General features: G+C 40.5%; 1 protein-coding gene across 1 annotated transcript in view; it reads left to right on the top strand.

Moving 5' to 3' along the window:
• ADCY2 (adenylate cyclase 2) overlaps positions 1–20389 on the top strand; it is a gene marked incomplete at its 5' end in the record, with an annotated part of 156214 nt that overhangs the window by 7336 nt on the left and 128489 nt on the right. Inside the window, one exon of the mRNA XM_081324024.1 lies at positions 16693–16890. Within this exon, the coding sequence (XP_081180150.1) occupies positions 16693–16890 (198 nt within the window). The remainder of the gene's footprint in view (positions 1–16692; positions 16891–20389) is intronic.

Genomic DNA, 20389 nt, shown 5'->3' with positions numbered 1-20389 from the left:
CTTTTGTGTTACAAATAGGTGTAAAATGAGAGCCAGTACCAGGATGAGCTTTGTGACATTTTTCAGCTGAAATTTTATCTGGTAATATGATTTGTAACTGATCGTGTTACCACTTGCAGAACTGGAATCCAAATGCAGAACATTGTTATCATCGTCATCATCATCACCATTGTCGTCCTCATCCTCATAATCAATATTTCCACCTTCCTATTCATAGAATATTTAACACATCTAACACATCTCACAAATACAACAAAATAAATAAATAGAATAAAACAAGACAAAATTATATTCAAATGTATACAGTTCTAACAAACTCTTTTAGGGGAATGTATCCAGACCATCCTAACTCCCAATACTTGATTTCATCTGCTGGGTATGATTGAGAGGGAGAACTGGAACTATTATATTGCATAACAAGAATTTCCAAGATCCAATCCACTACTAGGGTATTTAAGAGGACACCATGGTCAATGATACCAGAGATTTTATAAAATTAAGAACTTCCTTGAATTTCAGAACCTCTCCCCTTGAACTTATTAAAAGAAATGAATGCAATCCTATGTATGTCTGCTACAATCCAATTGTAGCTTATTCCCGGTTAAGCCTATTCAGGTTTGCAATCCCCGTTAATGAATAAAAAGAATAATAAAATTTCCCCTGCCTTTTAAATAACCTTTTGGTTGTTTTCTTTTGTGATGTTCATGCTTATTTGGTGACAAATATTTTTTTAAAAATATTTGGCTGGAAACAGTTTTCCTTTCTTTTACAATTAGATACTCTCATTTTTACAACATGGTTAACTAAATCAAGAGGAGAAGACATATAGCCTCTCAGGAAAATACTATAATCCACTTGATTATAATCATAGGAGCTCTAAGCTAAAATAACCCTGTAATTGTTTGGGCCTAAGCATAGTTCCCCAAATCAACCTGAACTAGGATTAAAGAATTATCAAAGGTTAGAAGTTCTTCTAATGTCAAAGATAGAGAATTTATGCCAGTTTGGTCTAACGGTTAAGGCACCAGGCTAGAAAGCAGGAAACTGTGAATTGAAGGTCCTATCTTAGCCATGAAAGTTAGCTTGGTGACTTTGGGCCGTTCACTCTCTCAGCCCAACTCATCTCACAGGATTGTTGTGCTGGGGAAAATAGGGGGAAGAATGTATGTTTGATATGTTCACCACCTTGAGTTATTTGTAAAAAGAATGCAGGCAGGAAGCATACAAACAAACATTTATTATAGAGAAATCCCACTAAAACTGCCTTCTCTAAGCATCTCTAATCCTCCTCCTGCAGTTATAGTTGTGGGTTAGGTCCTCCTGCTGAACCTGTAGTGATGGTGTTATGTATGAGAAACCCATCACATTTTTTTCTTGTCCAAGGGCAAAAACGGAAAAGGTAGTAAGTGATAGCCTCATGGACTCTTTTGTAGTGTCTGCTCCCTGATTGACCATCAACATTTATGCACTACTGGTACATAAGGATGGATAGTGGCTTACTCAACTGACCATTTTGTGAGAATGTGGCATGGAAGGGATACTCTGTCCTTTGTGAACATTTAGAGAGCTGAAGATACATTTCTCAGTTAATATTTCACAATTAACCCACAATATTAATTTTGAATTTGGGGGTTAGTTAATGAGTGCTTCTAAATTATTTTCTGCATTACTTTTGATATTGGGAATTGCATGGATAGGACTAAACAAATTGAAGATCGAAAGAGAAGGGAAAGTTGAACCAGTGCTTCCATTCTTTTAAAATAATCAGTTGGTGTGGTCAGGGCTCATAAGGATTAAATGTTTGTGAATCCTGGTAAGATTTAATCTCTGAGATGTTTCTTGCATGTGTATGGCATTTTTTTACTTGGAATCCTAATGAATGCAGCAGTAAAACTACAATTTATCATATGCTTATCTTATCCATAAGTCTTAAAGAGGTTGCTTAACTATTATGTGAGGCAGTTGCTTGTATTTTTGGTGGTTCTCAATAAACAGAAGAACAGGGAAGATAGTGAATACATGTGCAGTTTTATAAACAGCTTCAGGCGTAGTAACTGTGGGATAATTGAAGGGCATACAAAAAGATAGCAAGAAGTAATGGTTTTAAACTACAAAAAATGAACTTTAATGATTTTTTTATATAATTCTAGAGAATCCTTTCAGTATTGATTTGTTCGCTGAGAAATACCCAGTGGTGGGATTCAGCCGGTTCGCACTGGTTCAACAGAACAGTAGCTAAATTTTGCTGAGTCGGAAAACTGGCTGAATGTACACTGCTTCTGGAAGTCCATACTAGGCCTCAGAGGCCTGGAGGAGGCCTCCCAGGCCTAGAATGGCCTGCTGGAAGTGCATGGATGCCACTTCCAGAAGTCAGATCTAGGCCTCGGAGGACCAGGCCTGCATCCAATAAGAGAATCGGTTGTTCAGGTCTTTGAATCCCACCACTGGAAATACCTGAACCGATGTGTTTATTGGGGTCTCAGTGCAGTTTATTGTTTTCAATTGAAGGTGTTTTTGTTCCTCAGCCAGAGTTTCTTTTGTAAGATGGTAGCTGTATAAATTTGTTTAATTAATTAATTAATTTCTCACAGGCGTGTTCTAGATGCTTTCTCAGAATAATAACCCTGTGAAGACTTGAGTGAGGCCTATCCTTTTGCTTTTGTTTTTTCTATCATCTAGGAGCTATGTTTTCTCTATGGATTTATACATTAAATAGCCTCAATGACATTGCAGAAACCACAACACATGAGTAAACTTTCCTAAAGAAGAATTTTGTTAAATTAAATCTATGTTGAATTTTATAAGAGGTTTGCACTTTCTTGGCTGAATAAATTAGAACACTATAATTAACTTGTTGTTGTTGTTGTTCTAAAAAATCAACCTTTGGAGAAATTAAATGGAGAATGAATAATTTTAATGAAATAAGATGGAGATTAAATGGAAAGATTAAAACACAAGGCTACTTAATGTACTATTTTTATATGGACAAACACTATTATGCCATTTTTGGTAATGTTGCTAATAGATAACATCTTTTCTAATGAAAACATGGTGTTCCATTATTTTAAAGGATTTTGTTTTAAATTCCTGATCATTTAGTTTATAGTTATTTTGTACTGAGTTAAAATAGAATGTGTGTATCTACATAGAATCATGAGCTCTAATACTTTAAGGCAAGATGTTATTTTGCCAGACATCTGTTCATCATGTACATTAGGTGATAGTAAACAAGATGAGAATATATTGACATCTATAGTACAGCAGACAGGTGAAAACACTTGCTCTGCATTGCATGATCCATTGCTTCCATTAATTATTTCCGTAGTGGATTCCTTCTAGTCATTCTAATAATTCTTTGTGCTTGTGTTAGCAAAAACAAAGAAAGCTGCAGCCCCATATTCTTAAAGGACTATTTGATATTTTAGAAAAAGCCTATTCTGTTATTGCAACCAAGACAGGGTCTAGATTGTAGTATTTTTTTGTGTATCAGATGAATCACTGCTCCTTCAAAATGCAATTGCTGCTCAGGAGGAACATGTAATTAATAGAGTGTAAGTGTAGCAGCAGCTAAAATAGGAGTACAAGATACATTCCACTATATAACATTATAAATGCGGGGAAAATGTAGGTTGTGTTAGAAAAGTTAAGGAATGTTTATAAACTAGAGTACTACATTTGTGGGCTCCAAATGCTGCCACGTGCTTTTTAAAAACCCTATTAAATATTTGTGAGTATGGAGATGTGCATAGAAACAAAGTTTTAAAAGTATGTGACTGCTCATTTTTACTTCGCTGTAAATGCCTATGGGAAATAAATGTCTTGCCAAGGCCATCTTTTCTTCCTGAAGAGCTGAGATTTTAGCACTAATTTTTCTTTTAGAAATAAAACCTTTGCAGGCAATGATCATGCTAGGTGCAGAAATTTCTTTGCTTTTTTTTGAGATACTACTGCCGTAGCTACGCTCTCCAATTTTTTCCTATCAGTACTTTAAGACAGAGTGGGTACATTCCAGTTTCCCTCAATTAAACATTGTCACCTTCTGGGATCCAGGAAATGTGTCTTTTCTGTGCTCCCCCCACCCTCTGGAACACAATCCCTGTCCCCCCCACTCTGGATATAGATGGCCACTATTACTGGGATTCTAGAAAGCCCTTAAGACATGGCTCTGTTCCCAGGCCTAGAGTTAATGTGTTAGTTAATGTATATGTGGAGTCTTGTCGTATTGATACTATTTATTGTTCTGGTTGTTTTAGCTTGGGCTGCCTTCTTTATATATAACTGTTTAAATTGTTTTACAACCTCAACTCTCCAACTGCTTTTTGTATTTTGCAACCACCCAGATTTTAATGGAGTGGGTGGCCATAACTCATTTTAAGAAATGTAATTGAATTGATTCCTATGAAGGTGGGTTCAGTTACTGTGTATTGGTGAATTCTCATTGTTAAAATTTATATATTTTTTAAAAAATTACATTTATTTTTATTCAAGGTCAGGGACACATAGAGCAAATTCCAGATGATGGAGTAAAGCTCCCTCTGATAATCTTCCAGTTTTCATTATGGATCTGGAGCTGTTCAGCCTCATCATCACTCCAAATGAAAGTTCTTTTTCATTTCTAAAATGCATCCCAGACTGCCTACTGGGAGGATGTGCAGGGAAAATCTGTAATAGTAGCTGAAATGTGTTTCAGAATGCTCTTGTGCTGATTTTTAAAATAAGAATTTGGTAAGAAAATTCCATGGAATTCTTCAGTACATGGAGTGAAAACTTGTTGATGATATAATATTTCATATGCAGTAGACATGCTTTCAGCATATACAGCATACAGCATATGCCTTATAGAAGGGAGTGTCAGATGAAACCCATTAAAGAACTTCAAGGCAAGAATTCTTCCTTAAAGAACATTTTATTCAGGAAACAAAGTATCGGCACTACATAATTGAACCCAAAACTAGATTCCCTTCTCCCAGATACAAAGTAACAAATTGCAAGTCCCACCCCCACAAACCAGTCATAAATCACATTCTCCAATTAGCCAGGAGCACGAGCTCGCTCCTCAGCCCTCCAAAACATTTATCAGTTTGTGTCCTTGAGTTCCCACGGAGCTGCATTGTTATTATGGCTAGCTGAGCTCAAGCATTCAACCCATCCCCCCTTCAAAGCCTAATTTCTAAACAGAAGAAAAAGCATGTTAAAAGCAAAGTAAAATGGTTGCAATTTCCATCAGTTGTCAGAGCAGGAACATCCAGTGTTACAGCGCTGACAGGGAGATTTAGTTTTACTCAAGCCTTGTTGCCTCTGGGCAGAGCAAGATGGAAACCTGAATGGAGGCACAATGTCCTTAATATTGGATATGCCCCCCTATAATTGATCTCTACATACATAATACAAGTAGGTAAACAAAGATAGAATTCATATCTATAGCTGTTCCTACAATGTCCTCATCCTTGAAGGCATTTCTATTTCACTGCAAGATCTGTCAACCATCCCAACTTGGTCAGTTAGAAAAGAAAGACTCTCAGGTCCATTGTTAATTAAAGTATACTTTACTAAAGCCAAGTGCTTATTAAAGAAGCAAAGCTGGACCTGAGCTTTTCATGCCCAAAGCATATGGTTAATTTCTACCTTGTTCCCACATTCCTCCCTGGTTTCAACAAGTGTCTTGTTGTTGTTAGCTGCGAAGTCGTGTCCGACCCATCGCGACCCTATGGACAACATTCCTCCAGGCCTTCCTGTCTTCTACCATCTTCTGGAGTCCATTTAAGCTCACGCCTACTGCTTCAGTGACTCCATCCAGCCACCTCATTCTCTGTCGTCCTCTTCTTCTATTGCCCTCGATCTTTCCCAGCATTAGGCTCTTCTCCAGTGAGTCCTTCCTTCTCATTAGGTGGCCAAAGTATTTGAGTTTTAGCTTCAGGATCTGGCCTTCTAAAGAGCAGTCAGGATTGATCTCCTCTAGGACTGACCGGTTTGAACGCCTTGCAGTCCAAGGGACTCGCAGGAGTCTTCTCCAGCACCATAGTTCAAAGGCCTCAATTCTTTGGCGCTCAGCCTTTCTTATGGTCCAACTTTCACTGCCATACATTGCAACTGGGAAGACCATAGCCTTGACTATACGCACTTTTGTTGACAGGGTGATGTCTCTGCTTTTTAGTGTGCTGTCTAGATTTGCCATGGCTTTCCTCCCAAGGAGCAAGCGTCTTTTATTTTCTTGGCTACAGTCCCCATCTGCAGTGATCTTGGAGCCCAGGAAAATAAAATCTGTCACTACCTCCATTTCTTCCCCATCTATTTGCCAAGAATTGAGAGGGCCAGATGCCATGATCTTGGTTTTCTTAATGTTAAGTTTCAACCCAAGTTTTGCACTCTCCTTCTTCACTCGCAACAAGAGGCTCTTTAGTTCTTCTTCACTTTCTGCCATTAGAGTGGTATCATCTGCGTATCTTAGGTTGTTGATATTTCTTCCGGCAATCTTAATTCCAACTTTTGATTCATCTAGCCCTGCCTTTCTCATGATGTGCTCTGCATATAAGTTAAATAGGCAGGGCGACAGTATACAGCCTTGCCGGACTCCTTTCCCAATTTTGAACCAATCAGTGGTTCCGTGTCCAGTTCTCACTGTTGCTTCTTGACCCGCATATAGGTTTCTCAAGAGACAAATAAGATGGTCTGGTACTCCCATCTCTTTAAGAACTTGCCACAGTTTGTTATGATCCACACAATCAAAGGCTTTAGCATAGTCAATGAAGCAGAAGTAGATGTTTTTCTGGAACTCCCTAGCTTTCTCCATGATCCAGCGTATGTTGGCAATTTGATCTCTAGTTCCTCTGCCTCTTCGAAATCCTGCCTGTACTTCTGGTAGTTCTCGATCCACATACTGCTGGAGTCTAGCTTGTAGGATTTTAAGCATGACTTTACTAGCATGAGAAATGAGTGCAATGGTGCGATAGTTTGAACATTCTTTGGCACTGCCTTTCTTTGGAATTGGAATGTAAACTGATCTTTTCCAAACCTGTGGCCACTGTTGAGTTTTCCAAATTTGCTGGCAAATTGAGTGTAGCACTTTTACTGCACTGTCTTTTAAAATTTTGAATAGCTCAGCTGGAATACTGTCACCTCCACTAGCTTTGTTGTTGCTCAGCTTTTCTAAGGCCCACTTCACCTCACATTCTAGGATGTCTGGCTCGAGGTCAGTGACCACCTCATTGTGATTATCAGGGACGTTAAGCTCATTCTTGTATAGTTCTTCTGTGTAATTTTGCCACCTCTTCTTAATCTCTTCTGCCTCTGTTAGGTCCCTGCCATTTTGGTCCTTTATCATGCCCATTTTTGCATTAAACGTTCCCTTCATCTGTCCAATTTTCTTGAAAAGATCTCTGGTCCTCCCTATTCTATTGTTTTCTTCTATTTCTTTGCACTGTTCATTTAAGAAGGCATTCTTATCTCTTCTAGCTATTCTCTGGAATTCTGCATTCAATTGGGCATATCTATGTTTTTCTCCCTTGCCTTTCGCTTCCCTCCTTTCCTCAGCTATTTGCAAAGCTTCCTCAGACAGCCATTTTGCTTTCTTGCATTTCTTTTTCTTTGGGATGGTTTTGGTTGCTACCTCTTGTACAATGTTGCGAACCTCTGTCCATAGTTCTTCAGGCACTCTGTCTATCGGATCTAATTCCTTAAATCTATTTGTCACCTCTACTGTATATTCAACAGGGATATGATTTAATTCATACCTGAGTGGCCTAGTGCTTTTCCCTACTTTCTTCAGTTTAAGCCTAAACTTTGCAAGGAGAAGCTCATGGTCTGAGCCACAGTCAGCTCCTGGTCTTGTTTTTACCGACTGTACAGAGCTTCTCCATCTTTGGCTGCAGAGCATATAGTCAATCTGATTTCTGTGTTGACCGTCTGGTGATGTCCATGTGTAGAGCCGTCTCTTGGGTTGTTGGAAAAGAGTGTTTGCTATGACCATCATATTCTCTTGACAAAATTCTATCAGCCTGTGCCCTGCTTCATTTTGTACTCCAAGGCCAAACTTGCCTGTTATTCCAGTTATCTTTTGGCTTCCTACTTTAGCATTCCAATCCCCCATGATGATAAGGACATCATTTTTTGGTGTTACTTCTATAAGGTGCTGTAGGGCTTCATAGAACCGGTCAATTTCATCCTCTTCAGCACTGGTGGTTGGGGCATAGACTTGGACTACTGTGACATTGAATGGTTTGCCTTGGATTCGAACTGAGATCATTCTGTCATTTTGAGGATTGTATCCCCGTATTGATTTTCCTACTCTTTTATTGACTATGAAGGCTACTCCATTTCTTCTGAGGGATTCTTGCCCGCAGTAGTATACCTGATGGTCATCTGAATTAAATTCACCCATTCCTGTCCATTTTAGTTCGCTGATACCTAAGATGTCGATGTTCAGTCTTGTCATCTCTTGTTTGACCACGTCCAGCTTTCCTTGATTCATGGATCTTACATTCCAGGTTCCTATGGAGAAAAAATCTTTACAGCATCGGACTTTCCTTTCACCACCAGACATATCCACAGCTGAGCGTCCTTTCGGCTTTGGCCCAGCCGCTTCATTCTTTCTGGTGCTACTAGTACTAGCCCTCTGCTCTTCCCCAGTAGCATATTGGACGCCTTCCGACCTGAGGGGCTCATCTTCCAGCGTCATATCGTTTTGCCTTTTGGTACTGTCCATAGGGTTTTCATGGCAAAGATACTGGAGTGGTTTGCCATTTCCTTCTCCAGTGGATCACGTTTTGTCAGAACTCTCAGCTATGACCTGTCCGTCTTGGGTGGCCCTGCACGGCATAGCTCATAGCTTCATTGAATTACGCAAGCCCCTTCGCCACGACAAGGCAGTAATCCATGAAGGGGAACAAGTGTCTAATTGAGTGTTAACAAATTGTTTGGGTATCAGTCCCTGTCTTCGCGGGCTGGATGGTTCTGCATTCCACAGTGTGACCTTGGGACGGCCAGCGGCTCTCTTGGGGGGCACAATGCATAGTTTCTATTCCTCTCATGCTACCGCCCCATCCCATCCTGCAGCTTGCCACTCCCCACTGAGTATGGCAGGCTAACAGCAGGCAATGCATGGGGTAGCAGGATGACAGTCCTGACAAGATCAGAGAAAGGACTTATCTACCTCTTCCTGTGGCAAGATACAATTATTTGGTGCAGCCTACTTGCATTTATTACAGAAACATTATTTGAACAAGGCTTTTGCTTAATCCGTTTTGGCCAGTTTTTAAATGTTTAGTTTCTCTTTTTCATCGTTAGATTAAAATTTTTGTTAAAATTTACTTTTGTACCAGGGAAACTGTCTAGGATGGTTGGCCAAAACATTGAGCTGAATAGCTGTAGCTCCATAGTAGAACATGTATGTAGTGCACAAATGTCACATGTTCCATTCAGAGCACCTCCTCTGCTGGAACATGGAGAGCTGTTGGCACACGATGTAGGAAACTGGTCTGACTGCTATTATACAACAGCCTGTATTTGATGTAGGGCATCCTCTTTCACCATGTTTCTCCGAATCCACTTTATGTTCCTGAGTTTCAGATTTTCAGACAATTTTGTTGTAAAAAAATGATGTTTTATAAATAAACAAGATAACATTTTAATCTTCATTTTAATAATCATTGATTATGAACCTTCAAGTTGTCATCAACTCTTATTCTCCAAATAGAAACACTTTCTCCACGACAAACTGTCCCTAACCTGGTCTTTTGGTACTTCTAACAGTGCATTCATTACCACTGCAGCTGAGCCCATCCACCTTGCTCTGATCACCCTCCTCTTCTCTTTCCTTCCACCTTTTCCAGCATTAGAGCCTTCTCAAGAAATTTTAATAAACACTTTATGAAATAGAGGTTGACTGATCTCTTTCCATTTATATACAGATTCAATAAACTTGAATAAACACGATGGTCAGTAGATTTATAAACATATTTAATAACTGCATAATATGATTTCCCATTTGAAACAGAAAAGCAAAAACTGTTAATGCAAATTTCAATATTTATATTATTTGCTATGTAAGATATAAATTGAAAACAGGTTGAAAAATAGAACATTAGGAACTTTGGAAATGACTAGAGTCAATCAAGCTATATAAACAGGGGGGAAAAACCAGGAAAAAGCTGTGCTTCTAGAAGACAACAGAAAGTTTAAGCAGAATAATAAATAACTATAAATAATTAATAAATATTTACACCTGAAATTGGATTGTATCATGGATGCAAGGGAAAGCCATTGTTTATGGGGAGGAATCTGTGCATAGTTATTACACTCTTTCTCCTTGTCCTTTGAAAAATGATATTAGGGCACTAAGAAATACAGTCATGACTGAAATTGTTGGCACCCCATAAATTTTTCCAGAAAATCAAGTACTTCTCACAGAAACGTATTGCAGGAACACATGTTTTGCTATACACAGGTTTATTCCCTTTGTGTGTATTGGAACACAACAAAAAAGGGAGGGGAAAAAGCAAATTGGACATAATGTCAAACAAAACTCCAAAAATGGGCTGGACAAAATTATTGGCACCCTTTCAAAATTGTGGATAAACAAGATTGTTTCAAGCATGTCATGCTCCTTTAAACTCACCTGGGGCAAGTAACAGGTGTGGGCAATATAAAAATCACACCTGAAAGCAGATAAAAAGGAGAGAAGTTCACTTAGTCTTTGCATTGTGTATCTGTGTGTGCCACGCTAAGCATGGACAACAGAAAGAGGAGAAGAGAACTGTCTGAGGACTTGAGGACCAAAATTGTGGACAAATATCAACAATCTCAAGGTTACAAGTCCATCTCCAGAGATCTAGATTTGCCTTTGTCCACAGTGCGCAACATTATCAAGAGGTTTGCAACCCATGGCACTGTAGCTAATCTCCCTGGTCGTGGAGAGAAAAATTGATGAAAGGTTGCAATGCAGGATAGTCTGGATGGTGGATAAGCAGCCCCAAACAAGTTCCAAAGGAATGCAAGCTGTCCTGCAGGCTCAGGGAGCATCAGTGTCAGTGTAAACTATCCGTCTACATTTAAATGAAATGAAACGCTATGGCAGGAGACCCAGGAGGACCCCACTGCTGACACAGAGACATAAACAAGCAAGATTACAGTTTGCCAAAATGTACTTGAGTAAGCCAAAATCCTTCTGGGAAAACGTCTTGTGGACAGATGAGACCAAGATAGAGCTTTTGGGTAAAGTACATCATTCTACTGTTGACCGAAAACGAAATGAGGCCTACAAAGAAAAGAACACAATACCTACAGTGAAATATGGTGGAGGTTCAATGATGTTTTGGGGTTGTTTTGCTGCCCCTGGCATTGGGTGCCTTGAATGTGTGCAAGGCATCATGAAATCTGAGGATTACCAAAGGATTTTGGGTCGCATTGTAAAGCCCAGTGTCAGAAAGCTGGGTTTGCATCCGAGATCTTGGGTCTTCCAGCAGGACAATGACACCAAACATACGTCAAAAAGCACCCAGAAATGGATGGCAAGAAAGCGCTGGAGAGTTCTGAAGTGGCCAGCAATGAGTCCAGATCTGAATCCCATTGCACACCTGTGGAGAGATCTTACAATTGCTGTTGGGAAAAGGCGCCCTTCCAATAAGAGAGACCTGGAGCAGTTTGCAAAGGAAGAGTGGTCCAAAATTCCGGGTGAGAGGTGTAAGAAGCTTATTGATGGTTATAGGAAGCGACTGATTTCAGTTATTTTTTCCAAAGGGTGTGCAACCAAATATTAAGTTAAGGGTGCCAATAATTTTGTCCAGCCCATTTTTGGAGTTTTGTTTGACATTATGTCCAATTTGCTTTTTTTCCTCCTTTTTTGTTGTGTTCCAATACACACAAAGGGAATAAACCTGTGTATAGCAAAACATGTATTCCTGCAATACTTTTCTGTGAGAAATACTTGATTTTCTGGAAAAGATTTCTGGGGTGCGAACAATTTCGGCCATGACTGTAGCTCCTGAATTAGTGGAAGCAAGCTGGAAGCGTAGAAAAAAATTGTAGTGTTGCTCTTTAAAAAATATTTTTCAAAGCGGATGTAATCTCTTATCTTTAGCAAAACAAGGGCAACATTATTTTTGTCTCCCTGTCCAACATACAGACATAGACCACATGACACACACACCCCGACTCATCTTTCTTCAGCATTGCCACTAGAAGAGTAAATTCAAAACGAATGTTGCTCTTCGTGCTACTATTATGTCTGTCCTGCTGGAGGAACACAAGCCTGTCTGCTTCTTTTCCGCTGTATAGATTTTCATGGCATCTTTCCTGCCACTTTCTTCAGTTAAGCTTCTGTGACTTGCTTCCTAGGGTGTGTATTTGTGTGTGTGTGTGTGTGTGCGCGGGGCAATTACCGTATATACTTGAGTATAAGCCGACTCGAGTATAAGCCGAGACCCCCAATTTCACCCCCAAAAACTGGAAAAAGTTATTGACTCGAGTATAAGCCGATCCGCCGTTCTGCAAGCCTCCGCCGCCGCCGGAGGCTGGATCCGCGCTCTGCAAGCCTCTGCCGCCAGCAGAGGCTCAATCCGCCATTTTGCAAGCCTGAATACACAGGAATACCCTGTGTGACCGCGGCTCTCGGGGAAGCCCTGGCTGTCCGCTTCCTCGCTCCACGCTGCCATTCGGGGCCCGCGCGTTCCCCGGGCAAATCGCGGCGCGCAGCAGGCGAGGAAACACGCCCGCTCCAGTCGCCCCCCCTTCCCTCAGGAGACGCGAAGCAAGTGACCGCCCGGAGCTTACCGAGGACTTGCGCGCGGCCGAGGCTTCGGTGCTTCCAGGATCGCGCGCACCTCTCCCAAGCCGCCGCCGTCCGGAGACCTGCCGAAGTTTGGGGAGGTTTGGGGAGGTGCGCGCGCACCTCCCCAAACCTCCCCAAACTTCGGCAGGTCTCCGGACCTCCGCACCCTGCCTGCCTGCTTCTTTCCGCAGCGGAAAGAAGCAGGCAGGCAGGGCGCGGAGGAACGGAGACCTGCCGACATTTGGGGAGGTTTGGGCGCCTCCCCAAACCTCCCCAAACGTCGGCAGGTCTCCGTTCCTCCGCGCCCTGCCTGCCTGACCTGCCGACGTTTGGGGAGGTTTGGGGAGGCGCCCAAACCTCCCCAAACGTCGGCAGGTCTCCGTTCCTCCGCACCCTGCCTGCCTGCTTCTTTCCGCAGCGGAAAGAAGCAGGCAGGCAGGGCGCGGAGGTCCGGAGACCTGCCGACGTTTGGGGAGGTTTGGGGAGGTGCGCGCGCACCTCCCCAAACCTCCCCAAACTTCGGCAGGTCTCCGGACGGCGGTGGCTTGGGAGAGGTGCGCGCGATCCCGGAAGCACCAAAGCCTCGGCCGCGCAAAAGTCCTCGGTAAGTTTTTTTGTTGACTGGAGTATAAGCCGAAGTGGAATTTTTCCGCCCAAAAAGTGGGCTGAAAAATTCGGCTTATACTCAAGTATATACGGTAAATGGATGTGGGCCATCCAAGCAGTCCAGTCTTTCTTTCTTTTGTGAGGTCAGTGACAAGGTACTGCAGATGTGACCAAGCAACCAGGACTGGGAGATTGTGACCTGTGCCTAGAGCCATTACTGCAGCTTAGCTAAAAGGTCTGCGGAGGCGACTCTGCCCCATTTGTGGGCTTGGCCACAACTTTAGGAGGCTGTATTGCTCCTGGCAGCAATGCGTTTTAGCATTTACTTGAAACTTTCTGGATTAGAGAGGTCTCTCGTCAGCTACTGCTACCTAGGAGAGCAGGTTATACAAATAAGCGTAAAAAAAAGAACTAAATGCAGTGTTTTAAGCTAGAGGCTTTATAGAGCAGTTTAGAATTTAGAATGAAATAACTACAGTATATGTTCTTTTTGGCTTTAAGAAATGATTGTTCTAGAATTCTTACTAAAAAGGGTTTTGTAATGTTAGCGCAAATAGTTATAGATGAATAGAAATGCGATGCTTTTTCATATTAACACAACTAAAGAGGTAGAGAAGAAAATAATAGGGAAAGAGAGAAGCATATGCCAGAGGTTTATTTTTAAATATATTTGCATAGTTGAAAAAAAAGAGGGGGACAGAGAACATAGTGTTTAAAATAAATATTTGTGAAACTCAAGATCGTTTTAATAATGTTGCCAAAGCTAAATATGACATATTATAGATTCACATGCTATATCAAACATGTAGAAGCATAGTATAAGCTAAGTAAAAGCATTCAAGGCTAGTGATAAATTTCTATATAAATTAGCAAGAATATAAATAGAAAGGTATTGCCACATTGCCGTTTCAAAGCCAAAGAGCCAGCGCTTGTCCAAGGACGTCTCCGTGGTCATGTGGCCGGCATGACTGGACGCCAAAGGCGCACAGAACGCTGTTACCTTCCCACCGTAGTGGTCCCTATTTTTCTACTTGCATTTTTACGTGCTTTCGAACTGCTAGGTTGGCAGAAGCTGGGACGAGTAACAGGCGCTCACTCTGTTACACGGCACTCGGGATTCGACCTACCAAACTGCCGACCTTCTGATCGATAGGCTCAGCGTCCTAACCCACTGAGCCACCGCATCCCCATTGTACATCACAGTAGAGGCAAAAAATGCAGGTGAAATGTCAGATTATTAATTTCTGCAATAGGTAGCATGCCTCATAATGCTGTTTATATTCCCTCTTATATGCTGATCTATGACTGTTAGAAAGATTTGGCTGATTGATATATCCTCTTATGGCACAAACAGTGATGGTTAAATCTGCAGAGGCACTCTGTTTTAGTAGTTCTAGTAGGATTCATATTATTTAATAACTGACTGTTACAGTGTTATGTGCTATTTGGAAAACCTCTTTGACAGAAATATTAAATAAAATATCTATAAAACAAATAACCAGAAATCAGATTTGCTATTCTGAGAGTTATAGTACTACTTACAGTGAGAGAGTGATAAATCAGTTTGGAAATTACAGAACTCATGGAATGCTCTCAGACTGAATTAAAAGCTGCTTATCTATATAAATGAGCCTTGGTGGAGCAGTGGGCTAATGCCTCCTTAAGTAACACCAGCTGCCTGCAATTAGTGCAGGTTCGCATCCCACCAGGCTCAAGGTTGACTCAGCCTTCCATCCTTCCGAGGTAGGTAAAATGAGGACCCAGATTGTTGGGGGCAATTAAGCTGACTTTGTAATAATGCCGCTTGGGGGTGTGTGAAAGCCCTAATAAGCAGGCATATACATAGAATGAAGGCTACTGCTAAGCTTGTAAGCCGCCCTGAGTCTTCGGAGAAGGGCGGGATATAAATGGAATTTTAAAAAAATAAAAATAAAAAAATAAAATTAAGCATGATTTGCTCAATCCTTGAGGTTAATAAATTTTAAAGTAAATGCAGTGTATTATACATTGTATTACAAATATGTAGTCAACAGTTATGTTGTTATCCAGTGAATTCTCTAACCTTTCCTTTCTATTTTATGGAAAAGTATTTATCTGGCTTCATTGCAGATTATGTGTGAACTCCACTCTTCTCTCCTCCTCCCACTAGGTTATAGAAGGAATCAAGCAGATTTCAGTTTAATTTTCATACGTGGCTGGTTTGCCTTATGTGAGAAATGGAAAAGTGATTAAAATAAAATCTAGATTGCAAAATAATTTATCAAAATAATTCAGGGTTTTGTTATGGCTTTGTATAGAAGTTGGCAAAAGTTTCTTTTAAATCTAATGTGGGTGGATTTCAGAAAGGGAAACAGCACTTGGAGATGGAAACTGAAAACAGATGCAAAGTAAATTATGGAGATTTTTAGAATTTTTGGCCAAAGAAATAGATTAGGCTCACAGTCTTTCACACTCAACAAAAATCTAATCGCAACCTCACCCTACCCTGAAAGCTAATGTTTGGAAGAGACGTTCTTTACTTCAAGTGTACCATGTATATTTTTTGAGCACCAGAAAATGATTTTGTTAGAAAGACAGTCTCCAAATAAATATTGTATGTATATTATACAGAAAGGATCCCAAAGACTGGTTCTCAAGGACTCCTTAAGCTAATGTGAGGGGTTTAAGTCAGCTTGTAGAAATTTCTAAAACACACTATCCTGGCATAACTGCTTGGAAATTTCCATCTACAGTTTGCCATGTTTTATGGAAGGAAAGCATAAACTAACTCCTGGAATTCGTGGAATTAGTTTCATGCTGCTTTGGATCCTAGCTTTAGACTGCAAGTAAGTGACAATGCGTTCCTCAGAGTGTTTATTCAGAATTAAGTAACCCTGATAAAATAAAATCTAGTTTCTGGTTTATGCACGCAGAAAGACAAACTGTGTTAACTACTTTTTTTTTCCTCCTAGCAAATGCAGTATATCGTGAAAGGCAACTGAGCAGCATAATAAAATCTTACATTCATAAGAGAATTCAATTCAAGTTCCAAACTGATAGGTTTTAATTCTTCAAGCATTAGCTAGAAAATATATTGCTTCACTCTCTTTTTATTTAAAATACATTATTCTTTATATTGTTTTTTAAAAATTTGCCCCGTGACACCCCTCCTCTGCTTTACACAAACATAATTGGCCCTTGAAAATGCAATACATGGTAATCTAAAATGCATGATAAGTCTGGCAAAGTTTTATTAATTTGGTATTTATTTCAATGGAGGATGGTAAACATTGAGTTCTTTTTCTTAGAATAAATTGTAAGTTTTCATATTTTCTTATTTTCAGGAAACGGAGGACCATGTCGCATTCTTGATAACTGTTCCTACCGCTCTGGCAATTTTCTTTGCCATATTTATCCTTGCCTGCATAGAACCATTATTCAAAAAGTTCCTACGTGTTTTCTCTGTGGTTGTCTGGGTATGCCTTGTTGCCATGGGATATCTCTTCATGTGGTTTGGAGGAATAATCTGTCCATGGGACCAGGTAGGCTTTTTTTTGTTTTTATACAAAACATTTCTATTGGTTTGAAGGAATACTTGATTTTATTAGAACCTAGACAACCTATGTTCCAATGGGTAATCCTTTCAGAGATATTTTCTTAACCAGATTCCTCAGTGTCTTCAACACTGAAAGAACTTCTGGCCTCACTGGCCTCACTGAAAAGATTGAGATACATTCAAAGATGTATCTAACTATATACCGCTAAAACTCTTGTCATGACCTTCAACTGGATGAAATGGTGCATCGTAGGGTAACAATTCTTGAATCTCAAGTGGGCTAATTTACAGAGTGTATGCAAAATATGGGACCTATTATTCCTGAGAAAAATGAAAGTTGTGGAAGTTGTGTCTGCTTCAGTGTTACTTGGCTGCTGCTGCAGTCTGTGATCCTTGTTTTCAACATTCTGTGACATTTGCCCAGTCAATCTTGCAATCCCTTCTTCCTTCTCACACCTAGCAACAGCCACTTACCTGCCTGCTAGAAAGGGAATTGGGAAGGAAGGGAGGAACAAGGAAGACAAAATCTCCATCACCCTTTCCAGTCCATGCCACCTCCCTACATCCTCCTTCAATCTGTGTCATCATGCTGCGTGTCTTCTCTGACCCTTGCGGCATGCTGTGTACCCTTCCTGACTGCTGTGGCATCTCTCACACATTCCTATGTCCTCCATGCAATTTTCTTGCACCACCCATTCTCTATGTGCCCTAATTGACCCACATAGCAACTCTTACATATCTCACAAACCCTTCTTGTCCCATGCCTCTTTCCCTGTTCCCTATTCAATCTGCACAGCACTTTTTGTGCACTCCCATGTACAGTTTCCAACATACACTGCCCACCAGCACATCCCAGCCAGTGTGGCGTCTCTGATACACCCCCATATACCGTACCCAACCCATAGCACCTCTTGTGTATCTCCATGTACCATTGCTTACCCACATCTCCCCACATCCCCTCGTTCCCTTCCTTACATGGTAGCAACAACATGTCTGGCTGCTGGCCTTGGGCCTTGCAACTTCCTGCTATTTTATGTCATAACATGACATTTGAAGCAACTTTGTTCAAAAATTTGTGCCTATGATGCACTTTTTTGCCCAGTGAAAGGTTTTGCAAAAATAGTTTTAGCTGTATATAGGTGTAGATGTTGGGGGGGGAGTGGATTGAGAAAGTTAACAAGTTAAGACTCCTCATAACTGAATAGAAAAACTTCCATTATCAAGAGCTGAAGACATTCAGTGTTTTTGCTGAACGATAGGAATTTCAAGTTAAGGATGTAGTTTGAAATGTAATAGTTTTTTTAAATCAGCTATTAACTAATAAGTTCATTCCATATTCAGGAAAATCAGGTTCCTAAGATACATACAACAAACTGTTTATTCTCTTTGTCCCTCTTTTATTTCAGAATAAAAGTTAGCTAAATTTAGAAAATTTGAAAAAAGAGGAGTGAATTATTATTTTTTAATTCAAGTAAACAATGTGGGATGAATTTAAGAACAATTTTAAAAACAAACATGACCTCAAATTGCATAAAACAATTACCGTATTTTTTGGACCATAAGACGCACTTTTTTTCCCTAAAGTGGGGGGGAAAATGAGGGTGCGTCTTATGGTCCGAAGGTGATCCCTATGGCCAGCCCCAACCTCCGCAAGTGGAAAGCAAGGGAGATTGCCAGGAGCACGAATCGGCACGTGCTGAGAAACACCGATCTCACGCTCCTGCACTCTCCCTCGCTCGGTTTCAGCTTCCCTTGTTACAAGAGAAAGCAGGCTGAAACGGAGTGAGGGAGATTGCCAGGAATGCGAATCGGCTGATCTCGCGCTGCTGCAATCTGCCTCGTTTCAGCCTGCTTTCTCTTGTAGCAAGGGAAGCTGAAACCGAGCGAGGGAGTTTGCAGAAGCGCGAGATCGGCCGATTCGCATTTCTGGCAATCTCCCTCACTCCGTTTCAGCTTGCTTTCTACAAGAGAAAGCCGGGCTGCAGGGCCGGCTCCGCGGGTACTGCTCTAATGCAGAGAGGGAAGGAAGGAAGGAAGGAAGGAAGGAAGGAAGGAAGGAAGGAAGGAAGGAAGGAAGGAAGGAAGGAAGGAAGGAAGGAAGGAAGGAAGGAAGGGATAATGGGAGAGGGAGGGAGAGAAAGAGAGAGAGAGAGAGAAAGAGAGGGAGAGAGAGAGAAGGAGAAAGAATTTTTTTTTTGTTTTCCTGCTCTAAAAACTGGGTGCGTCTTATGGTCCGAAAAATACGGTACATAAAAATCTTCAGTTGAGAACTATGCAGGAACAGTCCTGGAAATTTAGAATGGGAATTTTCCTTTACCCTTCTCTTAGAATACTATGTCTTAAAAGTAGCCATAAGAAAGATTATAGGATTGGACTAAAATTAAGGTGTATCATATAGCAAGGGAATAGCTTGTAGCTCTTTCCTGCAGCTGCTCATCTATTTCTCAAGTGCTTGAGAGGTAGTTAGAGGACTGTGATGAATGACACAAATTGTAGCACCTGAGGCTGAGAGGGAAGAAATTTAACACTATTACACTTACCTAAATCTGGATCAAACCAGTCATAAACTATACCTTAAATGTGCAATTGAGGAAGACTAAATTTTAAATGACAAAGTGTTATGTGACAGAGACAGAAAGAAACAATTGTACTTTTTATGTTGGCCATCTGAAGATATTTTGGAAAATAGTGCTCAAATCCAAGTATGATTTAACTAGTCTTATGACATGTATAGAGAAATAACTTCAGAGGAAATAGCATTTTTGGAATTCAATAAAATGTTTTAAAAGGACTTTTAAGCAACCATCAAATAAATTGTTGTCATCAGCAGGAATCTGCTGCAGCCAGCCAGGCAGTAAGAACTGTCTGTCTCTTGCTTCTTTTCAATGACTCATTAGAATGAGCATGCATTAGTGGATTAAAAATGAAATGCGTCCAGTTTTAAAGAATTGAACTGAAATTCTCAAAAAGGTCCAGAGTGAGGAAACGTCTTACTTTGACCAGTGTAAATACAGAAGTTGTCAGTTCTGTATTTGTCATACATTTGTCAGGTTGAAAAAGTTGTCATACAGTGTTTGGAATCCTATCAGCAATAACGATAATAGTGGGTTTCTGTGTGGCTAGGATTCCCAACTGGTGGCCATGGTTTTTACTCAATCACCACATTTTATGCTTGCCAGATTTCTGGCTTTTCTGATTTTTTTTTTCTCTTTAAAAAAAAATAACTGAGAAATATGTTTCTGGAAAAGTGAAATGCTAGCAACGAATGCCGTCTCTGTTTCTTAAAATGCCAACAACCCCCACATGTTCAGCAAATGAGAATAGTAAGTTGCTGCAGTGCAATACTTCATTTTGAAGCAGAAAAAAAATAAGCTCGAAGGGAGAGCAGTAGAAGTAATACTGACAGAGGCAGACAAGCTTTGTCTAGACTCCGTGTGTTTTAGCTATCTGTGTACATAGGTAGTGTTTGGGTAGAAATTTCTCCT

This window comes from Vipera berus (genome assembly GCF_964194415.1).
Source record: "Vipera berus genome assembly, chromosome: 3".
Classification (NCBI taxonomy): domain Eukaryota; kingdom Metazoa; phylum Chordata; class Lepidosauria; order Squamata; family Viperidae; genus Vipera; species Vipera berus.
This window is presented reverse-complemented; position numbering and strand designations above follow the sequence as displayed.